General features: G+C 39.0%; 1 protein-coding gene and 1 pseudogene across 1 annotated transcript; one reads left to right on the plus strand and one right to left on the minus strand.

Annotated features, from left to right (window-relative positions):
* Window positions 1-3,219: 3,219 nt before the first annotated feature.
* On the minus strand, window positions 3,220-18,788 carry BCAS2 (BCAS2 pre-mRNA processing factor). The gene is made up of 7 exons (XM_055401342.2): window positions 18,611-18,788; window positions 18,412-18,504; window positions 15,708-15,778; window positions 13,000-13,161; window positions 5,066-5,116; window positions 4,478-4,558; window positions 3,220-3,529 (listed from the first exon to the last, which is right to left on the minus strand). Exons 1-7 carry the CDS (start codon window positions 18,701-18,703, stop codon window positions 3,403-3,405), a joined length of 678 nt encoding a protein of 225 aa, XP_055257317.1. The 5' UTR covers window positions 18,704-18,788; the 3' UTR covers window positions 3,220-3,402.
* LOC129540291 (peptidyl-prolyl cis-trans isomerase FKBP1A-like) lies at window positions 8,305-8,687 on the plus strand (annotated as a pseudogene).
* Window positions 18,789-18,822: the final 34 nt, after the last annotated feature.

The following is an 18,822-nucleotide window of genomic DNA, read 5'->3' on the forward strand; positions in this document are numbered from 1 at the left end:
AGATCTCATTTGACTGAAAATGTCTTTATTCTGTTTATTCTTAACTGATAATTTGACCACCTGATGAGGCCTTGGTTGTAAACGTTTTCTAAGAATTCTGAAGGTTTGGCTCCATTTTCTTTCTAGCTTCCAGAAATGATGTTTTATGAGCTGGAAGATATTTTGACTGATTTTTTTTTTTTTAATATGTAACAGATCTCCCCTCCCTGTGATCTTACAGGACAGACTTTGCTGACGTTATATCATAATCATAAACTTACCTCTGCAATCGGCAGAAGGTAAAGAAAACATGGAACCCAAGGAACTGCAGCAAAAGCACAAAGATTATAGGAGACTGTGAGCAGATGGAGGTAGAGGGTGCTCTCCTGAGCTACAGAAGAAATGGTCTGGGAGTCAAATTTTTGAGTTGTCCACAGTCAGCAATGGTGATCTTCCTGCTGGTCTTGCTATTATTCAGTTCAGTTCAGTTCAGTTCATTTCAGTCGCTCAGTTGTGTCCGACTCTCTGCGACCCCATGAATCCCAGCACGCCAGGCCTCCCTGGCCATCACCAACTCCCGGAGTTCACTCAAACTTATGTCCACAGAGTCGGTGATGCCATCCAGCCATCTACTCCATGGCTTCCACAATATTCATACTCTTCTTTTTTTAAAAAATTAATTTGGCAGTGCCAGGTCTTAGTACAGCACTCAGGATCTTCCATCTTTGTTGTGGTGTGTGGCATGGGCATGTAGGATCTAGTTCCCTGATCAGGGAACCTGGGCCTCCTGAATTGGGAGTGCAGAGTCTTAGCCACTGGACCACTGGTGAAGTCCCTTATTCTCTTTTCACCTTGCCAAAAATCATGTGCTTCCCATCCAACAATTCAGTCTTGATAGTGCAGAATAAAACTAGAGATGATGGGCTTCTTATTAAAAATTATGCAGTTCAGCTGAGGTTGAATCTGGGGAGAAAGGAGAGAAAGAATGGGGGAGAATGGAACTTGATGTGACAGAACTGTCATGTCTACCAGGGGAGGGATCATTCTTGCATATGAACCCCTTTGGGAATCTGATGTAAATTATACTCTAAACTGCATACACACATATAAAACAGGATGTGAAGCAGTTCATGGAACCCTTGAAACTATTCATAGATCTTGAGTCAGTTAAAAATATTGTGTATAACCTTTCAGATATTTGCCCATATGATAGAAAATCACTTCCTTTTGTATATTACTTAGGAATTTTCCTAAGTAAATTTAGAAAAGTTATAAGTAGAAATGGAGAGGGTGGGAGAAGGATGCTGTTTCCAGAAAACTTTAACATAGAAAAATCCTAAATCATACTTTTCCCTTTGAATGTGGCTAACTTTGAAAAGTATACTATCAACCCATGGTGTTCAGTCATGTTTGACCGAGTCATGTTCAACACATCATAAAATTTTAAAAAACGGTTGAAATTAAAATGTAATGAATTCCCCTCCTCATCATAAAGACATACATAGCAAGCTTTATCTTCAACAGTTTTATACATGCTACTGAACTTTTCCTAGGGTTTGGGCTATTGTGATACATTTTAGATGCTGATTCTAAGATTTTTAAACTTCACCACTGTACTTTTTTTTTTGACATGTTTTCTAAGTACTTCATACATTTCTCTATTGTCCTTCTCTAATTAAGCAGTCAACAGCTCAAGGCTGTTGGGCTTCTGACAATGGGCTTCTGACTGAAGCTAAAGACTTGCCAGTTTCAACAAATCTCATAAATTCATTTTACAGTCATTTTTAAGAGCAATGTATGAAAATATTCAATACATTATATAAATGCTGCTATATAAAAGATGAGTAAAGCTGATGGTATGAGCTCTACCTAATAATATTGAATATTTGATAGATCACAAATGAAACTCCATACTATTATATATAGAGAAAAATTACGAGTGCATCGACACAAAATTTTGGATTTAAAAAAAGTCATATACAAATTATGGACTTTTTTGTAGCTTTAAAACCATTGACCCTTAATACTGTCAATTATATCCCACCCCAAAAAAAGCACTATACCGTCTGTAGAGTCAAAGCTATCATTTTTCCAGTAGTCATGTATAGATGCAAGAGTTGAACCATAAAGAAGGCTGAGTCCTAAAGAATTGATACTTTTGAATTGTGGTGCTGGAAAAGATTCTTGAGAGTCCCTTGGACAGCAAGATCAAACCAGTCAATCCTAAAGGAAATCAACCCTGAATATTCATTGGAAGGATTGATGCTGAAGCTCCCAATACTTTGGCCACCTGATGCAAAGAGGTGACTCATTGGAAAAGACCCTGATGTTGGGGAAGATTGAGGGCAGGAGAAGAGGGCAGCAGAGGATGAGACGGTTGGATGGGATCACAGACTCAAAAAGTTTGAGAAAATTCCAGGAGATGGTAAAGGACAGGGAAGCCTGGTGTGCTAGTCTATGGGGTCACAGAGTTGGGACGTGACTTAGTGACTGAACAACAAAAAACACTATTAACATAATAGGTTTGACAAGTTGTAGGTTTTAATGCTAAACATCTTTTAACTTTTTTCCGGTGGGAGTTCATCTCAGTGATTTGTAAAATGTCTCTGTACAGGAAGACTATGTATCCTTTGATACGTTGCAAATATTTTTTCTGAATTGGTTAGGAATTTTTTATAATTTATTTACAAGTAGAAGGATAAGAACACACCCATGGTGCTAACTACTGTATTCAAAACCTTGATGACACTTTCTAGCTAAAAAAACTTTAGCAAATTATTTCATCAGAACCTGTCAGTTTGTATATGAGAATATGTAACTCCATAGGCTTTTGTGAGGATCCATTTTTATCCTTTTTTTTTTTTTAGCTCATGTAAGTTTAGTTCATCTACCTGAAGTGCTTAGAACAGTGCTCAGCACATACTAAGCTTTATGTAACTGTTGCTTACGGTGATGATGATCACAAATAACATATATGGAACCACTGTATTTCTTTAGTCTTGTTTGGTAATTAAAAATTTGTTTAGAACTACCTCTTTATTTGAAATACTTAATAAACCAAAATTTCCAACTTCTTGTACATGTACATGTTGAAAACTTTCAGTAAGGATCTCTTGGGTACAAAATATGGTCCCAGTGACTCAACATTAATTTTATGAACAAAACATTATTCTAAGGCCATACTAATCTTGGAAGTCTAAAGTTCTTTTTTTTTAGTAGCAAAAACACAAAACAAACCACTATGTTTAAGTTTTTTATTTTGCTAAAATGTACAAATAGAATACAACTACCCACATTTTATGGTTTCTAAACATATAACCACTGATGGTTTCCAAAAGATGCTAATGTTCTTCATAGTTAAGACGCCTGATCTTCTGTGAAAGCCCAGCGTATCTTCCTCTCTACCCGCCGAGCCAGCCTATTTCAGAAGTCTTGCCGTATGTTTTCTTTGTTTGCCTCTCCGTGTTGCTGCTTCATTTGAAAGAGCTCATTTTCTAATTGTACAATAGTCCTTTCAATCTCATAATTCTTACTGACCAGGGATACCCAGCTAGAAAAGAAAACAGAGGGGAAAATTACCTAAAGCCAAATTTCTCTTACCAGATGTTTATAGTATACACGTAACTATACACGTTTATAGTACACACATTTTTTAACCAGTATATACATTTTTAACCATAATACTAACCTTCACTTTTAGCTTTACATTTTCAAAAGCTGGGGCACAATTAGGGGGAAGTGAGTAAAGGGTATGTATATAGGACCTCTCTGTACTACTTCTTAAGTTGCATGTGAACCTACAATTATCTCAAAATAAAAAGTTTAAAAAAAGAACAAATTAGAGCTGAAGAGATATGAAAGCGTGACTGAAGTTAGTATTTAATTGGGTTAGAAAAGGATAGAAAATAGGGCAAAGGCAATAGTTAAAAATGATAAAGAAATTTCTACAGATGCTAAGATAGAATTCCACAGATTCAAAGAGTCTTCCCCTTCTCCCAGAAAAAAATCTCTAGCAGAAGATTATATCAGTTTGAAGAAGTGTGGAAAGATGCAATAATAGACGGATAACATGGGGAACTCAGAGGATGAGGGGAAGGTGGAATAAGGACAGTGGTGTGGGTGATGGAGGAGGGAGATTAGGGAAAGGGCAAGTCAAAAAGGGAAAGAAACAATTAATTTCCCTCCTGAAGAGTTTAAAAACAGACTTTTTTTTCTTTTAAAAGGTAGAATTCTACTCAGAACAGAAGTAGTGGATGGAAAACAGGGGGCTCTAAAATTGGAATAAATTAGCAGTGGTTTAGTTTTTTGTTTGTAACTCTAACTTCCTTTCAAGCCCCTACTTCAGAAACAGGCAGAGGCAGTGAAGACTAGGATTCTGGAAAAGCACTTCTTTGATACTTGTGGCACTTTATTTGAATGCTGCTTGAATCATACTGTTGAATCTTGATCTTAACACGTGCCAAACAATTTAAAAGGTGATGGAATTACAGATACTCACGTTGACTCCATTTCTCTTAATTTAGATCCAGCTGTGAGTTGCATGTTCTTTCGTTGCCAGTTTAAGTCTTGAATATGTTTCCTGTAAAAAAAAAAAAAATTATACAACCCACCTACATTCTAACGTAAGATTAAAATCAACAGAAAAGTCTATTTAATTAATATGTCTTTAATTGCTTAAGAATGGATAGTCCCTCCTTCCATGTGCTTTTCCTTCTCTCTGATAACTTTTGTTCAGTTTTTGGTGAGTATTCTTTCAGATACTTTCCTGTATGTGTATATGCATACAGAGATTAGGGTGTGTGTGTGTTTTTAATATAAATCATATTATACATATTATTCTACTGCTTTTTCCTTCTAAAAGTATCATTTCAATAATTGCAAACTTGCAAACTGCAAATGACCCCAGAGAAATGTTTTCAGATCTCAGGTCTATTTCTTTTCAACTCAGGTAGGGCAAACCCGACACTAAACACTGGACAGAGTGGATCATCAATTATTTACTCTTTTATGACTATAGTCCAGTGGTTCCTTTTCCTTCTCATTGTAAATTTACTAAGGATTCACCTAAGACAGAAAAACAATTTACCTTAACTTCTGAAGCTCTTTCTGTGCGTGCTCAATCATATGAACTAGATTTCTAAAAAAGAAAATCAGATTAATGTACATTAAAATCAAATAGTGCTAACTAAAAATATACTGTCTAGTTGACACAAGGTCAAGTTTTTCTGCTAAAAATAAGCCAGTATTTTTTGAGCTCCCTGTGCCAAACATCATGTTAGACACTCTACAATACTAACTTAATTCTCACAAGAGTTCTTTGAGGTAGACATCATTATCCCCATTTCACAGGTTGCTGCTGCTAAGTCGCTTCAGTCGTGTCTGACTCTGTGCGACCCCATAGACGGAAGCCCACCAGGCTCCCCAGTCCCAGGCAAGAACACTGGAGTGGGTTGCCATTTCCTTCTCCAATGCATGAAAGTGAAGTCGCCCAGTCATGTCTGACTCTTAGCGACCCCATGGACTGCAGCCTACCAGGTTGCTCCATCCATGGGATTTTCCAGGCAAGAGTACTGGAGTGGGGTGTCATTGCCTTCTCCGATTTCATAGGTTAGGATACTATAATTCAGATTAAGTAACTTGGTCAAGGTAACATACATGATTAAGTCTCAGAGGTGAATTCAGGTTTTGTTTTTTTTTTTACTTTTAAAGAGTTCATTTGAGCAAACATCAACTTGAATAGGACAGTGCCAAACTGGATATGGTTTGAAGTGCTTCACCAGCAGGAGCTAAGGATGTGAAGACAAGCAAAGGGATTGTTTGATTGGCCATTGCTTTTTTTTTTTAATTTTTATTTAATAAATGGTACAAAGCACAATGCCAAAAACATTAACAGTTAAAATTTCACCAAATGAAAAAATAATATAGAATACACAGTTGTAAAAAGCTACATTAAGTTATTTTACAACTGCCTCAAGCTGCAAAAAGAAAAAAAACCCAATGCCATACCTAAGTTATCCCTCTCTCAAAATAATGCCATTTATGTTATAAACCATGAGCACCCCATCAAAAGACAGGAACTGCTTTTGTTAATTCATATATATATATATATATGACTGTATCACTTTGCTATACACCTGAAACAAACACAACACTGTAAATGAAATATAGTACAATATAAAAATATAAAAAAAAAGTAACAGACCTTTGGGGCTTTACACCGAGTTAGAGTTCCTATCAGAGGGATAACAGCACCACAGCCGTACTGAATCCTCATGAAGGAGGCACACGAATGACTGGATTACAAGAGTTACAGGAATGAGAGCTGCTCACTTCCCAGAAACTACAGCTCACAGAAAGCCAACAAAGGCACGAGATACAGACCATTCACTTATGAATGTGTAAAACTCAAGAAAGTCCACATTATTTCTACAACATGTTGAAAGTGCTTCAGAATTCACACAATACTAATTTTCTTATGGTTCTGGTTAAATTATATATACCAGTTTATAACAAATGGTAAAATCTGTAACTCTGTTCAAAGTTTTAAGAATTCAGGTCTTATAAACTCTTGAACCCAAGTTGTTTACTGATCATTCTGATTTTGTGTACTTATACCACGTCTTAAACTGTTATTTTTACATGGAGAAGATGAGGGAATATCTGATGCGTACACTCACAGGGAGGCCTGGCGTGCTGTGATTCATGGGGTCGCGGAGAGTCGGACACGACTGAGCAACTGAACTGAACTGAACACTCATTTTATCACTCATGAGTACACCTCCTTTTATCTCCGTTTCTTCTCCTACATTTACTGTGTCACTCTGTCCTCCTGTCTACTGCTAACTAGAGAGAAGAAAAGAACTGTGGTGGAAGGCTGTAGATTCAGATTCCAGTCCAAATCAGCTCTAACCAGCAGAGGGGAGAAGTTGAGTTATACAGAGTTCCCTGCAATTATCATTAGAGAAATGACTGCAGGGTAGAGTTCAATCTCTCTCTTTTCCTAAACTACAGCTTTACTAAGATTTACTTCACATACCCTATCAATTTCCTCTTAAGGCAGTAGAATCCATTTCAACCATACTGGCTCTACTATGCTCTTGCTCTAGATTCAGTATTATTTCTGGGCTTTTGCGGCTCAAATTTCCTGCTTCCCTTCTGAGTTAATTCTCCTATCTCTACCAACTGATTTTCAAAAACTAACTCTAATTCTATAGAAATTTGGTCTTCAAACAGTGGTGCCTCTCCAGGCTTTCTTTCAGCTCATCCCACTTGGACAATTATTCCATCCTGAAGACAATAAAGTTTAGTACTCTATTTCTGACCTCCGACAGTTAATAGGGAACTTTTCTTTGAATCACCTCTTTCTGAAAGTCCAGCTTATTTTTAGTCTTCTCCCTTCTTCCAGCTTCTCTCTTAAACACTCAGGTCCCTCCTCAAGTATTCTGAATGCTCAAACTGACCACACCGTACCATGGGAATCAGAAGACTTGGGGTCTAGTCTCAGCTCTGCCCTAAAGAGCTATGATTCCTTGGATGAGTCATTTGATATCACGAGGGCTAAATCTATTTGTAAAATTAGGGGCTGACTGTGAAGGTTTCCCTTTAGTTTCAAGTAAAGAATTCCCTCCTTATTAATGAAATACTGTTTTTTTAAAGCAGTTCTGCACCAAGACCTACTTAAAATTGAAGTTTTCTGCCCAGCATATTGGACATCTGCAAATACTATCACAAAGAAAGAAAATTTGCTTTTGATAAGATATAGTACAGTTCCTCTGGAGAAACATCCATTGGGTTTGGAGAAGACAAAATAATGGGCAAAAGAAAGAAAGACACTAGAAAGTGTTATGCAATTAAATGGAAAACAAGTGATGCGCATAGTGATCTGTATAGTTACTCAAAAGAGGGATAACAAAATAATGGGCAAAAGAAAGACACTAGAAAGTGTTATGCAATTAAATGGAAAACAAGTGATGCACATAGTGATCTGTATAGTTACTCAAAAGAGGGATAACAAAATAATGGGCAAAAGAAAGACACTAGAAAGTGTTATGCAATTAAATGGAAAACAAGTGATGCACATAGTGATCTGTATAGTTACTCAAAAGAGGGAGAGTACCAGAGGCAGAATTTTAATCAGGGAAGAAAAGGAAACAGATTAAAGTCATGCCTTGAGTAAGTTGAATTTGGGTAGAATAGTTAAAAGGTATTTCAGGAGGAGGTAAGGCTTGAGTAAAGGCTCGGAGGCAGGTTTTATGATAGTCACCAAAGAGAGGTCTAGACTTTTGCTTTGAATATCATGTTAAATAGACTGGATCCACGCTCGGTCCACGCTGCCCATAGCGGAGCCCATCGGCCAACCCAGCATCCACCGCTATCGCAGCCATGGGAGTGCAGGTGGAGACCACCTCTCCCGGAGACAGGCACACCTTTCCAAAGCACGGCCAGACCTGCATGGCGCACTACACAGGGATGCTTGACGACGGAAAGAAATTCGATTCCTCCTGGGACAGAACAAGCTCTTTAAGTTTGTGCTGGGCAAGCAGGAGGTGATCCGAGGCTGGGAAGAAGGGTTTGCCCAGACGAGCATGGGTCAGACAGCCAAGCTGACCATCTCCCCAGACTATGCCTATGGTACCACTGGGCACCCAGGCATCATCCCACCAAATGCCACTCTCATCTCTCACGTGGAACTTCTAAAATTGGAATGACAGGAGTGGCCTCCTGCCTGAGCTACCCATTCTTGGATGTGCCACAGAAGGATCTGGGGCCTCCAGGTGCACACAGTGAGTCCGTATGGAGCTTTTCCTGATGTTCCACTACACTCTGTATAAACATCTTCCCAGACTGAATGTGTTCTGTCACCAGCTTTGCTCCTCCCCTTTCTCCTCGTATGTGTGTTGACCTGAACTATATGCCATAAGCCTCGAATTACTCAGTTTGTTTTTGTTTTGGGGTGAAGACTGAGTTTCAGTCCTCTGGGTCTAGGTTTCCAATTAAGTATGAATCAAGTATTAACAGCACAAGTAATGGATTAACTTTAGACTAGGAATTGGTGTTGGGGGGGCGGAGTGCAAGAATCTTTATTTTTTTGGATGAAAGTTTTATCTATTATATATTAAATGTTCTTCCTGCTGTACTGCAAAGCCATAGATTTAAGGTGCTTTTGAGGGCCAAATTATTCTCCAAGTTGAGAGATGTCCTCGGGTTGAACTGAAAGCCCTACCCAAAACTGCAGTGGGAAGGGGGAGAGAATTTGCCTCCACTGCCCCACCGTCACCCTCCTCGTAGACCCTCTGCCTTTTGAAATCATATTGTTTTTGCTGAGATGTTGGGACATTGCAAATGTCTGTTCCCTGGGCCAGCAGAGACCTCTGAAACCTTCATGGCCTGGTCTTTGTTTTTTTCTTCCATCCTGTGGTTTTTCTAATGGATATCCAGAATTTTTGTAATTGCATAGCTACCCAAGCTCTACTTCCTAAATTTTAAGAACTTTAATCGAAAGTTAAATTGAAGGTGCTGTTTGCAACACTTAACACCCATGAAAGCGCAGCTATCATGACAAGTGTTGTCTTAAGAAAATGATGCTGGTTATCACAGCTTCAGCATCTCCTGTTTTTTGATGCTCAGCTCCCCCTGCTGATCTCAGAGTTTCCTGGCTTCTCCTTGCCCCTCTCACCTCTTTGCTGTCCTGTGTAGTGATCTGGTGAGAGAAATTGCTGTTTACTCCCCAAGCCAACCCCCACCCCCTGCACTACACATGACTGGAATAAAAGTGCTTTATGCTGGCTTTTCTCAAAAAAAAAAAAGAAAGAAAAAATAGCCTGGACCTTAAGTAAAGAATAATTGTTAAAGCTTTACAGCTTGAATATGGAAGCAATGTTCAAGCCGAGGCATCTCTTCCCCCTGCGCCACATCTATGTTCTTCTCCATTTTTAGAATGTTCTCACTCGCCTCTAAATATCTGTATTTCACCCTTTTCTGAAAACCTTGTACACTGCTGCTGGGAACGTAAACTGGTACAGCTACTATGGAAAACAGTGTGACGGTCCCTCAAAAAACCTAAAAATAGAGCTATTAATACCATATGATACAGCAATTCCACTCCTGGGCATACATCTGAAAACAAAATGAAAATTGTAATTTGAAAAGACATGCACCCCAATGTTTGTAGCAGCACTATTTACAATAGCCAAAACATGGAAGCAACCCAACTGCCCATCAAAAGATGATTGAATTTAAGATGTGGCACATATATACACATCAACGATGGATTTACTACTCAGTTATAAAAAAGAAATATTGCCATATGCAGCAATGTGGAAGGTGATAGAGAATATCATGCTTAGTGAAATAAGTCAGAGACAAATACTGTATGATACCACTTATATATGGAATCTCAAAAAATAATACAAATCAAATATACACGCAAAACAGAAACAGACTCACAGATACAGAAAACCAACTTGTGGTTAACAAAGGTGAGGGAAGCGGAGGAGGGACAAATTAGGGAGGAACTCAAAAGCCTCTTGATGAAAGTGAAAGAGGAGAGTGAAAAGGTTGGCTTGAAGCTCAACATTCAGAAAACGAAGATCATGGCATCTGGTCCCATCACTTCATAGGAAATAGATGGAAAAACAGTGGAAACAGTGTCAGACTTTATTTTTTTGGGCTCCAAAATCACTGCAGATGCTGACTGCAGCCATGAAATTAAACGCCGCTTACTCCTTGGAAGGAAAGTTATGACCAACCTTGATAGTATATTAAAAAGCAGAGACATTACTTTGCCAACAAAGGTCCGTCTAGTCAAGGCAATGGTTTTTCCCGTGGTCATGTATGGATGTGAGAGTTGAACTGTGAAGAAAGCTGATCGCCGAAGAATCGATGCTTTTGAACTGTGGTGTTGGAGAAGACTCTTGAGAGTCCCTTATACTGCAAGGAGATCCAACCAGTCCATCCTAAAGGAGATCAATCCTGGGTGTTCATTGGAGGGACTGATGCTAAAGCTGAAACTCCAATACTTTGGCCACCTCATGCGACGAGTTGACTCACTGGAAAAGACTCTGATGCTGGGAAAGGTTGGGGGCGGGAAGAGAATGGGACGACGGAGAATGAGATGGCTGGATGGCATCACCGACTCTGTGGACATGAGTTTAAGTGAACTCCGGGATTTGGTGATGGACAGGGAGTCCTGGCGTGCTGTGATTCATGGGGTCGCGGACAGTCAGACACGACTGAGCGACTGAAGAAGAAGAACAGATACAAGGAGAAGGCAATGGCAAGCCACTCCAGTACTCTTGCCTGGAGAATCCCATGGATGGAGGAGCCTGGTGGGCTGTAGTCCATGGGGTCGCTACGAGTCAGACATGACTGAGCGACTTCATTTTCACTTTTCACTTTCACACATTGGAGAGGGAAATGGCAACCCACTCCAGTGTTCTTGCCTAGAGAATCCCAGGGACGGGGGAGCCTGGTGGGCTGCCTTCTATGGGGTCACAAAGAGTCGGACACGACTGAAGTGACTTAGCAGCAGCAACAAACTATTATATGCAAAGCAGATAAGCAACAAGGGTATACTGTACGGCTCAGGGAATTATACCCATTATCTTGTAATCACTTATAATAGAGTATAATCTGAAAAAACACCAGATCACGATGCCACACATCTCATACTAACACAGAACTCAACTGTACTTCAGTAACCCTGCCCTCACATCTCACCCTTTTACAAGGACCTAGTCCTTAACGTCCCTGCTCTGGATCTCTACAGTTTACAGACCACAGTGCGGAATGCCGCACATGCCTCCTTACTGCAAAATGAACTACTTGGGTATCTGGCCTAGAATATCTTGCCTCCTCAACTAGATAAAGAAAGCTTCTTGAGAACAAAAGTCAGATTTTTCCACTTTATGAAATACATGTTGATTTGTTCTCTTAAACTTCTTAATTGTCCGAACTCCATTGTTCCTTTATTTGCCTTGCAACATTCACAACAGATACTGAATTGTTTGTTCTGCAGTTTCTTAAATTCTGGATTTTGCCCACATGTGACCACAGAAGTTTAATGATGACTCTGAAAGCTTGAGAAAAGCTATTTATCATTTTGTGATTTTTGCTTTACTGTTTCAGGAATCATCCTCCAACAAATGGTTTTATGCAGTCATGAGGTTCAATAGCCTTAAACTGTTAATAGAAACATAGGATTTTAGGGCTCAAAGAAGCCATGGAGATCATCTAACCACTAACTTTTACGAATTGGAAACTGAACCTTAAATACTATAGACAGCAAAACATAAAGCTAAAGCTAGTTATGTGGAAAAGAAATAGGAGTTCAGTAGCACTCTTGTTTCTGGTGTTAATTCTCTACTTACAATCAATTCTCATTATCTGCAGATTCTGTACAAGTGAATTTGCCCATTAACTCAAATTTATTTGTAACCCCCAAATCAATCCTTGCAGAGTTCTGTGATCACTCATGGATGTGCTCAAGAGCAGCAAAAAATTCAGAGCTGCTGGACATGCATATTTCCAGCTAAAACAGAACAAGGAGATACTCCACCTTCTTGTTTCAGGTCTCATGCAGAGATAACCAGAGGAGAGAGTGTAATTTCCAACTCTGGCAAGGTACTTAATACTTCCGAACTTTGTCTTCTCTTTTATAAAATAAATAAAATACAGAACCTGTCAGGGTGAGTTGCTATAAAGTGTGTAAGATTATCGTCTATGTGAGATGTGTATATATATATATACACACACACACACACATACGTTATTTCTCCCAAATACTGAAATGGTTCACTATTTGTGAATTCAGTATTCAAGGGCACTTTAAAAAGCAGAAAGCGCAACTAATGAGAGCTGACTGTCTAAGCAATCCCCCACATTAAGGACTATAAGTCTTCTACCAAGCTGTTTTGTAAATCAGACCTCAGAACTTGCTATTGCAACATTACACAATAAATGTGTTAGGTTTAGGTCCCCTTAAACAGGTGGGATGGGTTTAAAAAAAAAAAGATTTCTTACTCGTTATACACTTTCCAGGCATTGCATCCATGCTGGGACATTAGTTCCAGATTCTCAATTCGAACTGCCTGATGCTCTAACTGTGCCATAGAATTGTTTACGCACTCTTGCCATGCAGTGATGTCATTTTTCTGACCAGAGGAAGGGGCTGGAAGTTCATATCTGAAATTAAACAACAATGAAATAAAACCACATATTCCTCCAAATCTTTCTCTCTTCTCCCAACAGAATGCCTCAGAGCTCTACGCACGCTGTAAAAACAGAAGACTGAAAAAAAAAACCAACCAGAAGACTGAAGATAATATGTAGACCTTGCAATAATAAGAAGCCTATTTATCCTAAAAATCAATTTACAAATAAGATTTAGCATTATGATATACAGTAACAAAAAACTGTTCACTTCAATGTGAAATGATACAATAAGCTACAGTATATATTCACATAAAGGACTGTTATATTAGCTATTAAATGTTACTAAAGAATACTTAGAATATTAAAATGTTTAAAATATGTTAAGGGAAAAAAATCAGAATATGAAAAACTATGTCATCACTTTGTAAAACACACCTACATTTATCCACCCTCTTACCCACATACTTTCACCCGTCTAGAGAAAAAAAATGGCAAAGGTATATAATGATTTTTACATTTCACACTCAGTCTTTTCTCTATTTTTAATAATACCCAGTCCTTCAATACTGCCAATATAGCTAGCAACATACCCTCTTCATAAACCCTAGCTCATTATTGAGTTGCTACAAACTAACTTTCAATTTCCATTTTGTTATTTTTATTAGATATTTAAAAACTTCACATCATTCCTATGAAAAATGGAGGGACATGCAGCTGGGACTAAGTGATAAACCATTTTGTTTCTTTTTTATTAAAAAAGCAAACTTTACACATGGATCATAAATGTAGCATTTTGAGAACTTCAAATCATTAACCCACAATAAGAAATATTTTACACTGTGACACAGTATTGTACAAATACACATAACTGAACAGAAGTTTCACAAAACAGTACTTAACTTTACATGCAATGCATTCTGGTATTTTTTTATCTTCCTTAAAAAAAAGTGCTGTGATGTCTTACTAAACTTCACAATCAACTGCTTAATGGATTATAACCTACTTATGGGTTTAAAATATGCTGTTATGAAAGAGCTACTATCGTGAAAACCTTTAGAGCAGAAGCACCTAGAAATGTGAGAACTAAGGATTCTTGGAAGTTTTTCTGCTTTTATCATGTCAGGCCAGATAGGAAATGGAGCACAAGAATATGAAATCTGGTCCTTTGGTTCTATAGGCTCAAATCCCTCTTGCAATCTGTACATATGCTGAGAGGATAACCCCACTGTTCATGTGGCCCTCTCCGCTCTGCCAGATTATATACTGGTTCTCATCATTTCAGAGTTATCTTAGAGCTGAAGGGGACCTTAGATGGTAAGCAACCCAATTCTCCATTTTAGAGAAAGTAGCAAAAGAATGTTTCTGGTTTTTTCCCTGAGGAAGGAGAAATAGTTTTGTAGTAAAGTGGTATGGGAAGGGAGATAGTAGAAACAAAGTCAAACTATGAAGGCACTCTGAGTTTACTAACATTGTCTGTGTAAGAGTGAAGCACTACATGTCTAATCAGGAACATGTCCTTGGGAATTCTTAAACATGAGCTTAATTATAATTTTCCATTCTCTTGTTACTGGATTTTAAAACAGTTTACATTTTAATGATGGTGGAAAGAACATTTTTGAACATTAACAAAAGATTATATAAACCATGAGTGTAACTATTATATGAAAAAACATGTATTAATATAAAAGCAGACAAGTTTTTTTCCTTTTCCACATTTGAACATGGCTACAGAAGTTATCAATAACCTCAGATATGCAGATAACACCACACTTATGGCAGAAAGCAAAGAACTAAAGAGCTTCTTGATGGAAGTGAAAGAGGAGAGTGAAAAAGTTGGATTAAAACTCAACATTAACATCATGGCATCTGGTCCCATCACTTCATGGGAAATAGAGGGCAAACAGTGAAAACAGTGACAGACTTTACTTTTGGGGGCTACAAAATCACTGCAGATGGTGACTGCAGCCATGAAATTAAAAGACGCTTGCTCCTTGGAAGGAAAGTTATGACCAACCTAGACAGCTTATTAAAAAGCAGAGACATTACTTTGCCAACAAAGGTCCGTCTAGTCAAAGCTATGGTTTTTTCAGTAGTCATGTATGGATGTGAGAGTTGGACCATAAAGAAAGCTGAGCACAAAAGAATTGATGCTTTTGAACTGTGGTGTTGGAAAAGACTCTTAAGAATCCCTTGGACTGCAAGGAGATCCAACTAGTCCATCCTAAAGGAAATCAGGCCTGAATATTCATGGGAAGGACTGATGCTGAAACTCCAATATTTTGGCCACCTGATGTGAAGAACTGACTCACTGGAAAAGACCCTGATGCTGGGAAAGATTGAACGTGGGAGAAGACGGGGAAGAAAGAGGATGAGATGGTTGGATGGCATCATCAACTCAATGGACATGAGCTGGACTCCAGGAGCTGGTGATGGACAGGGAGATCTGGTGTGCTGCAGTCGATGTGTTGTAAAGAGCTGGACACAACTGAGAGACTGAACTGAACTGACAGAAGTTTTACTAATAAATTAAAATTAAAGAATGATCTGAGCCCAGCTGAAGCAAGAATAGGACTTACCGTTTCATACTGAGCAATTCAATTGGTTGTCGAGCAGCCAATCTTTCAAATTCATTTCTCATTATGTCTGTCTGATATAAAATTGAAGAAAATATTATTTCCAAAATCATCAACAAACAAAAACCACCAAACAAATAACAGATCTAACCTACTTAAATATTTCTACTTTACTACTACCTGTTATAATGGATCATCCCTCCATCCCCAACTCTTCTCTGGAGTCAGTGCTCTTGAGAATGTGGAAAAGTGCACAGGCACACACCCATTTCACATGTAAAGGGGCCCTCAAAGAAAAGCCGTTTTTGTTGTTTAATCACTAAGTCATGTCTGACTCTTTTGTGACCCCATGGACCCCTCCAGTCTCCTCTGTCCATGCAATTCTCCAGGCAAGAATACTGGAGTTGGTTGCCATTTCCTCTAGGGGATCTTCCCGACCCAAGGATGGAACCCATGTCTCCTGCACTGGCAGGTGGATTCCTTACCACTGAGCCACCTGAGAAGCCTCTAACAATTTCACTATTTTCAAAAAAATGTGGTATAGTTCTACCTCTTTAGGTCCAATGTTTCAGTCAACATTCTATTTCATTTAGACTAAAGAGTAAGCTAAAAAGGTGTTCTAGAAGTCCACATTTAAAAGTCACTGTTTAAAAGTTTTGCATTAAGTATGTCTTCATTGGAGAAAGCCTTTTCTGGACTACTGCTGAGCTTCACATGACTCTAAGAAAATGTGGTTATTTAGTTTCCGGTAGAAACTAAGGCATTCTAGATAGAACCCTATGCACAGTGACAGAGTAAAAATTAACAATTAGGTAAGAAAGAAACTACAAATGTACAGTACAAGCTATCTACAGCCGTGTAACATCAGAGCCCTCACCTAACTCACGTGACAAGTGACAGATCTGAAATTTGAACTTAACTCTCTTCAAAGACTGAGGCAGCACTCACAGGGCTAAGTGAAAAAAGGAATTCTAGGCATGAATGACATACATTAAGCATTCATTAAATCGGCTTAGAAGCTCTTTGTACATTCAGTCATAAATATTTGAGGGCCTATTTTCTGTTTTACATGATGAAAATACAGTGGTGAAGAAGATGAAAAAGATCCCCGTTCACGGGGCATTCTCATCTCAGTTTAGACAGGCCTTCCTCAATCAAACTATCTGAATCAGTCATCTAGTCACTCTACATCATATTATTACTTTCTCTGTATAGCTTTATCAACAATCTGATATTTTCTGATTTACTGTCTCCAACTCCTGTTCTGTAATAATCCGTGAAGAACCAATCTTCAGAAATAGTTGTTAAATGAAGTAATGAAAGAGCAGTTTCAAAGCCAGTTTGAGGAGTGCTTAAGGTCTTGGGCAAATTACTTAGCCTAAGCTCCAGTTTTCCCATCTAAAAAACTGGGATATTAAACATATATAGTTTACACAGTTTTTTTAGGACTGAGATAGTGAGCACAGTATACTATTAGCTCCCACTATAAAAAGTGCTAAATAATCAGTATACTAATTACAAAGATAGGAAGCACAGAAATAATCAGTATACTAACGATAAAGATAGGAAGCACAGGTTGTATATAAGAGAGCTAAACACAAAACTGGCTCACGTATTTAAGTTTGTGACTGAATGCAATTATCTGAAACTTTCAGAAATCAAGCTAATAAGGATTCATTACTGTCCTTAGTTCTTAATGTGGTAACATCTATATTTGGGTAACAACATTTAGAAAAAATCATGGAAAAACAAGAGTGTCAGTAGGAACATCTCTCTCCTACTTAAAACTTAACCATTATTTTTTGAGTCGGTGATGCTATCCAACCATCTTATCCTCTACCGCCCACTCCTCCTCACCAACTCAATGGACGTGAGTTTGAGCCAGCTCCGGGAGATAGTGAAGGACAGGGAGGCCTTGGCGCGCTGCAGTCAACGGGCGCTCAGACACGCCTAAGCGACTAAGCAACAATTAGACCCTAAACAGTGTTTTGCATGGGCTTCCTTTGTAGCTCAGTTGGTAAAGAATCTGCTTGCAATACAGAAGACTCAGGTTCGATCCCTGGGTTGGGAAGATGCCCTGGAGAAGGAAATGGCAACTCCACTCCAGTATTCTTGCCTGGAGCATCCCATGAACATTGGAGTCTGGTCGGCTACATACAGCCCATGGGGTCGCAAAATGCCGGACACGACTTAGCGACTAAACTACCACCTACAGTATTTTGGGTACACTTCTAGGCTAAATATCTAAACGGTTTGACATGGTTCCCTTATATATTATTTGTCTCTACAATCAACGACATACATTCAGTAAATATTTAGGCTTTGAAACAAAGGCCGCAATCCTGGCTCTCAGAAGCTTAGGTAATTAGGCTTTTGTGTATTTAAAGAAAAGCCTAGATCACTTGTTTTATACTTAAAGGAAGAGGCTCCCTTTGAGAATTTACGCAAAAAACCTATCTTGGAAAGACGTAACACTAATTTTTGCATTGTTAGGTCAGTCTGTGGAGCCCTAAGAAGTCTTATGGGTCTCAGAACTCTGGAGGAGGCTTATCTATGCCGCTATTTTCAACTGACTGACAATACTGACAAGAGGTAAGTAGCAGTGAAGAAAGTAACACTTAGCTGGAATTTACAATTCACTTTTAAGTGGCAAAGGCTCTCGATCCAAAAGGGTTCACTGTGCGCTGGGCTCAAACATCACACTTACCTCAAAAGCAGAATAATCCGGGGCCGTCAGGTAGCTTAGGTAGTTCTTCGTAGGTCGGTATCTGCGAGTTTCCTCCTCCACCAACGCCGCAGCCTAAGGACGAGAAGAGGCCAGGGTAGGAGCAGCAAATTGTCAGGCGCTTCTTCCGGCACTATCGGCCAGCGAGCGCTGAGCCAGTTACACAAAACCCCGAACTTACCGCCTCGCGAACACCAGGCGCTTCATAACCCTGATCAAAATACGGCAGCGCATCCACCACAACCTCCCCGGCCACCAAACCGGTGCCCGCCATCCTTAGGTTCACTGGAGTTTTCTAAATCTGCGCAGGCTCAGGTTCACTTCAATACTCCAGTGCCCGACGCTAACGTAATGACGTCACCCGCGCCCGACACTAACGTAATGACGTCACCT

Source organism: Moschus berezovskii, chromosome 4, assembly GCF_049115385.1.
Source record: "Moschus berezovskii isolate FMDL1 chromosome 4, NW_MosBer_1.0, whole genome shotgun sequence".
Lineage (NCBI taxonomy): Eukaryota > Metazoa > Chordata > Mammalia > Artiodactyla > Moschidae > Moschus > Moschus berezovskii.

What these genes read in the sequence shown, in the direction of transcription:
- BCAS2 (XM_055401342.2), bottom strand. Translation starts at nt 18,703, where the DNA reads ATGGCGGGCACCGGTTTGGTGGCCGGGGAGGTTGTGGTGGATGCGCTG. An exon ending in GCCTGGAAAGTGTATAACGA is followed by an intron (nt 5,117 to 12,999) that starts GTAAGAAATCTT and finishes TTTCTTTTTTAG; the next exon opens with AAATCTAGTTCATATGATTG. An exon ending in AAAGAGCTTCAGAAGTTAAG is followed by an intron (nt 4,559 to 5,065) that starts GTAAATTGTTTT and finishes TTTTTTTTACAG; the next exon opens with GAAACATATTCAAGACTTAA.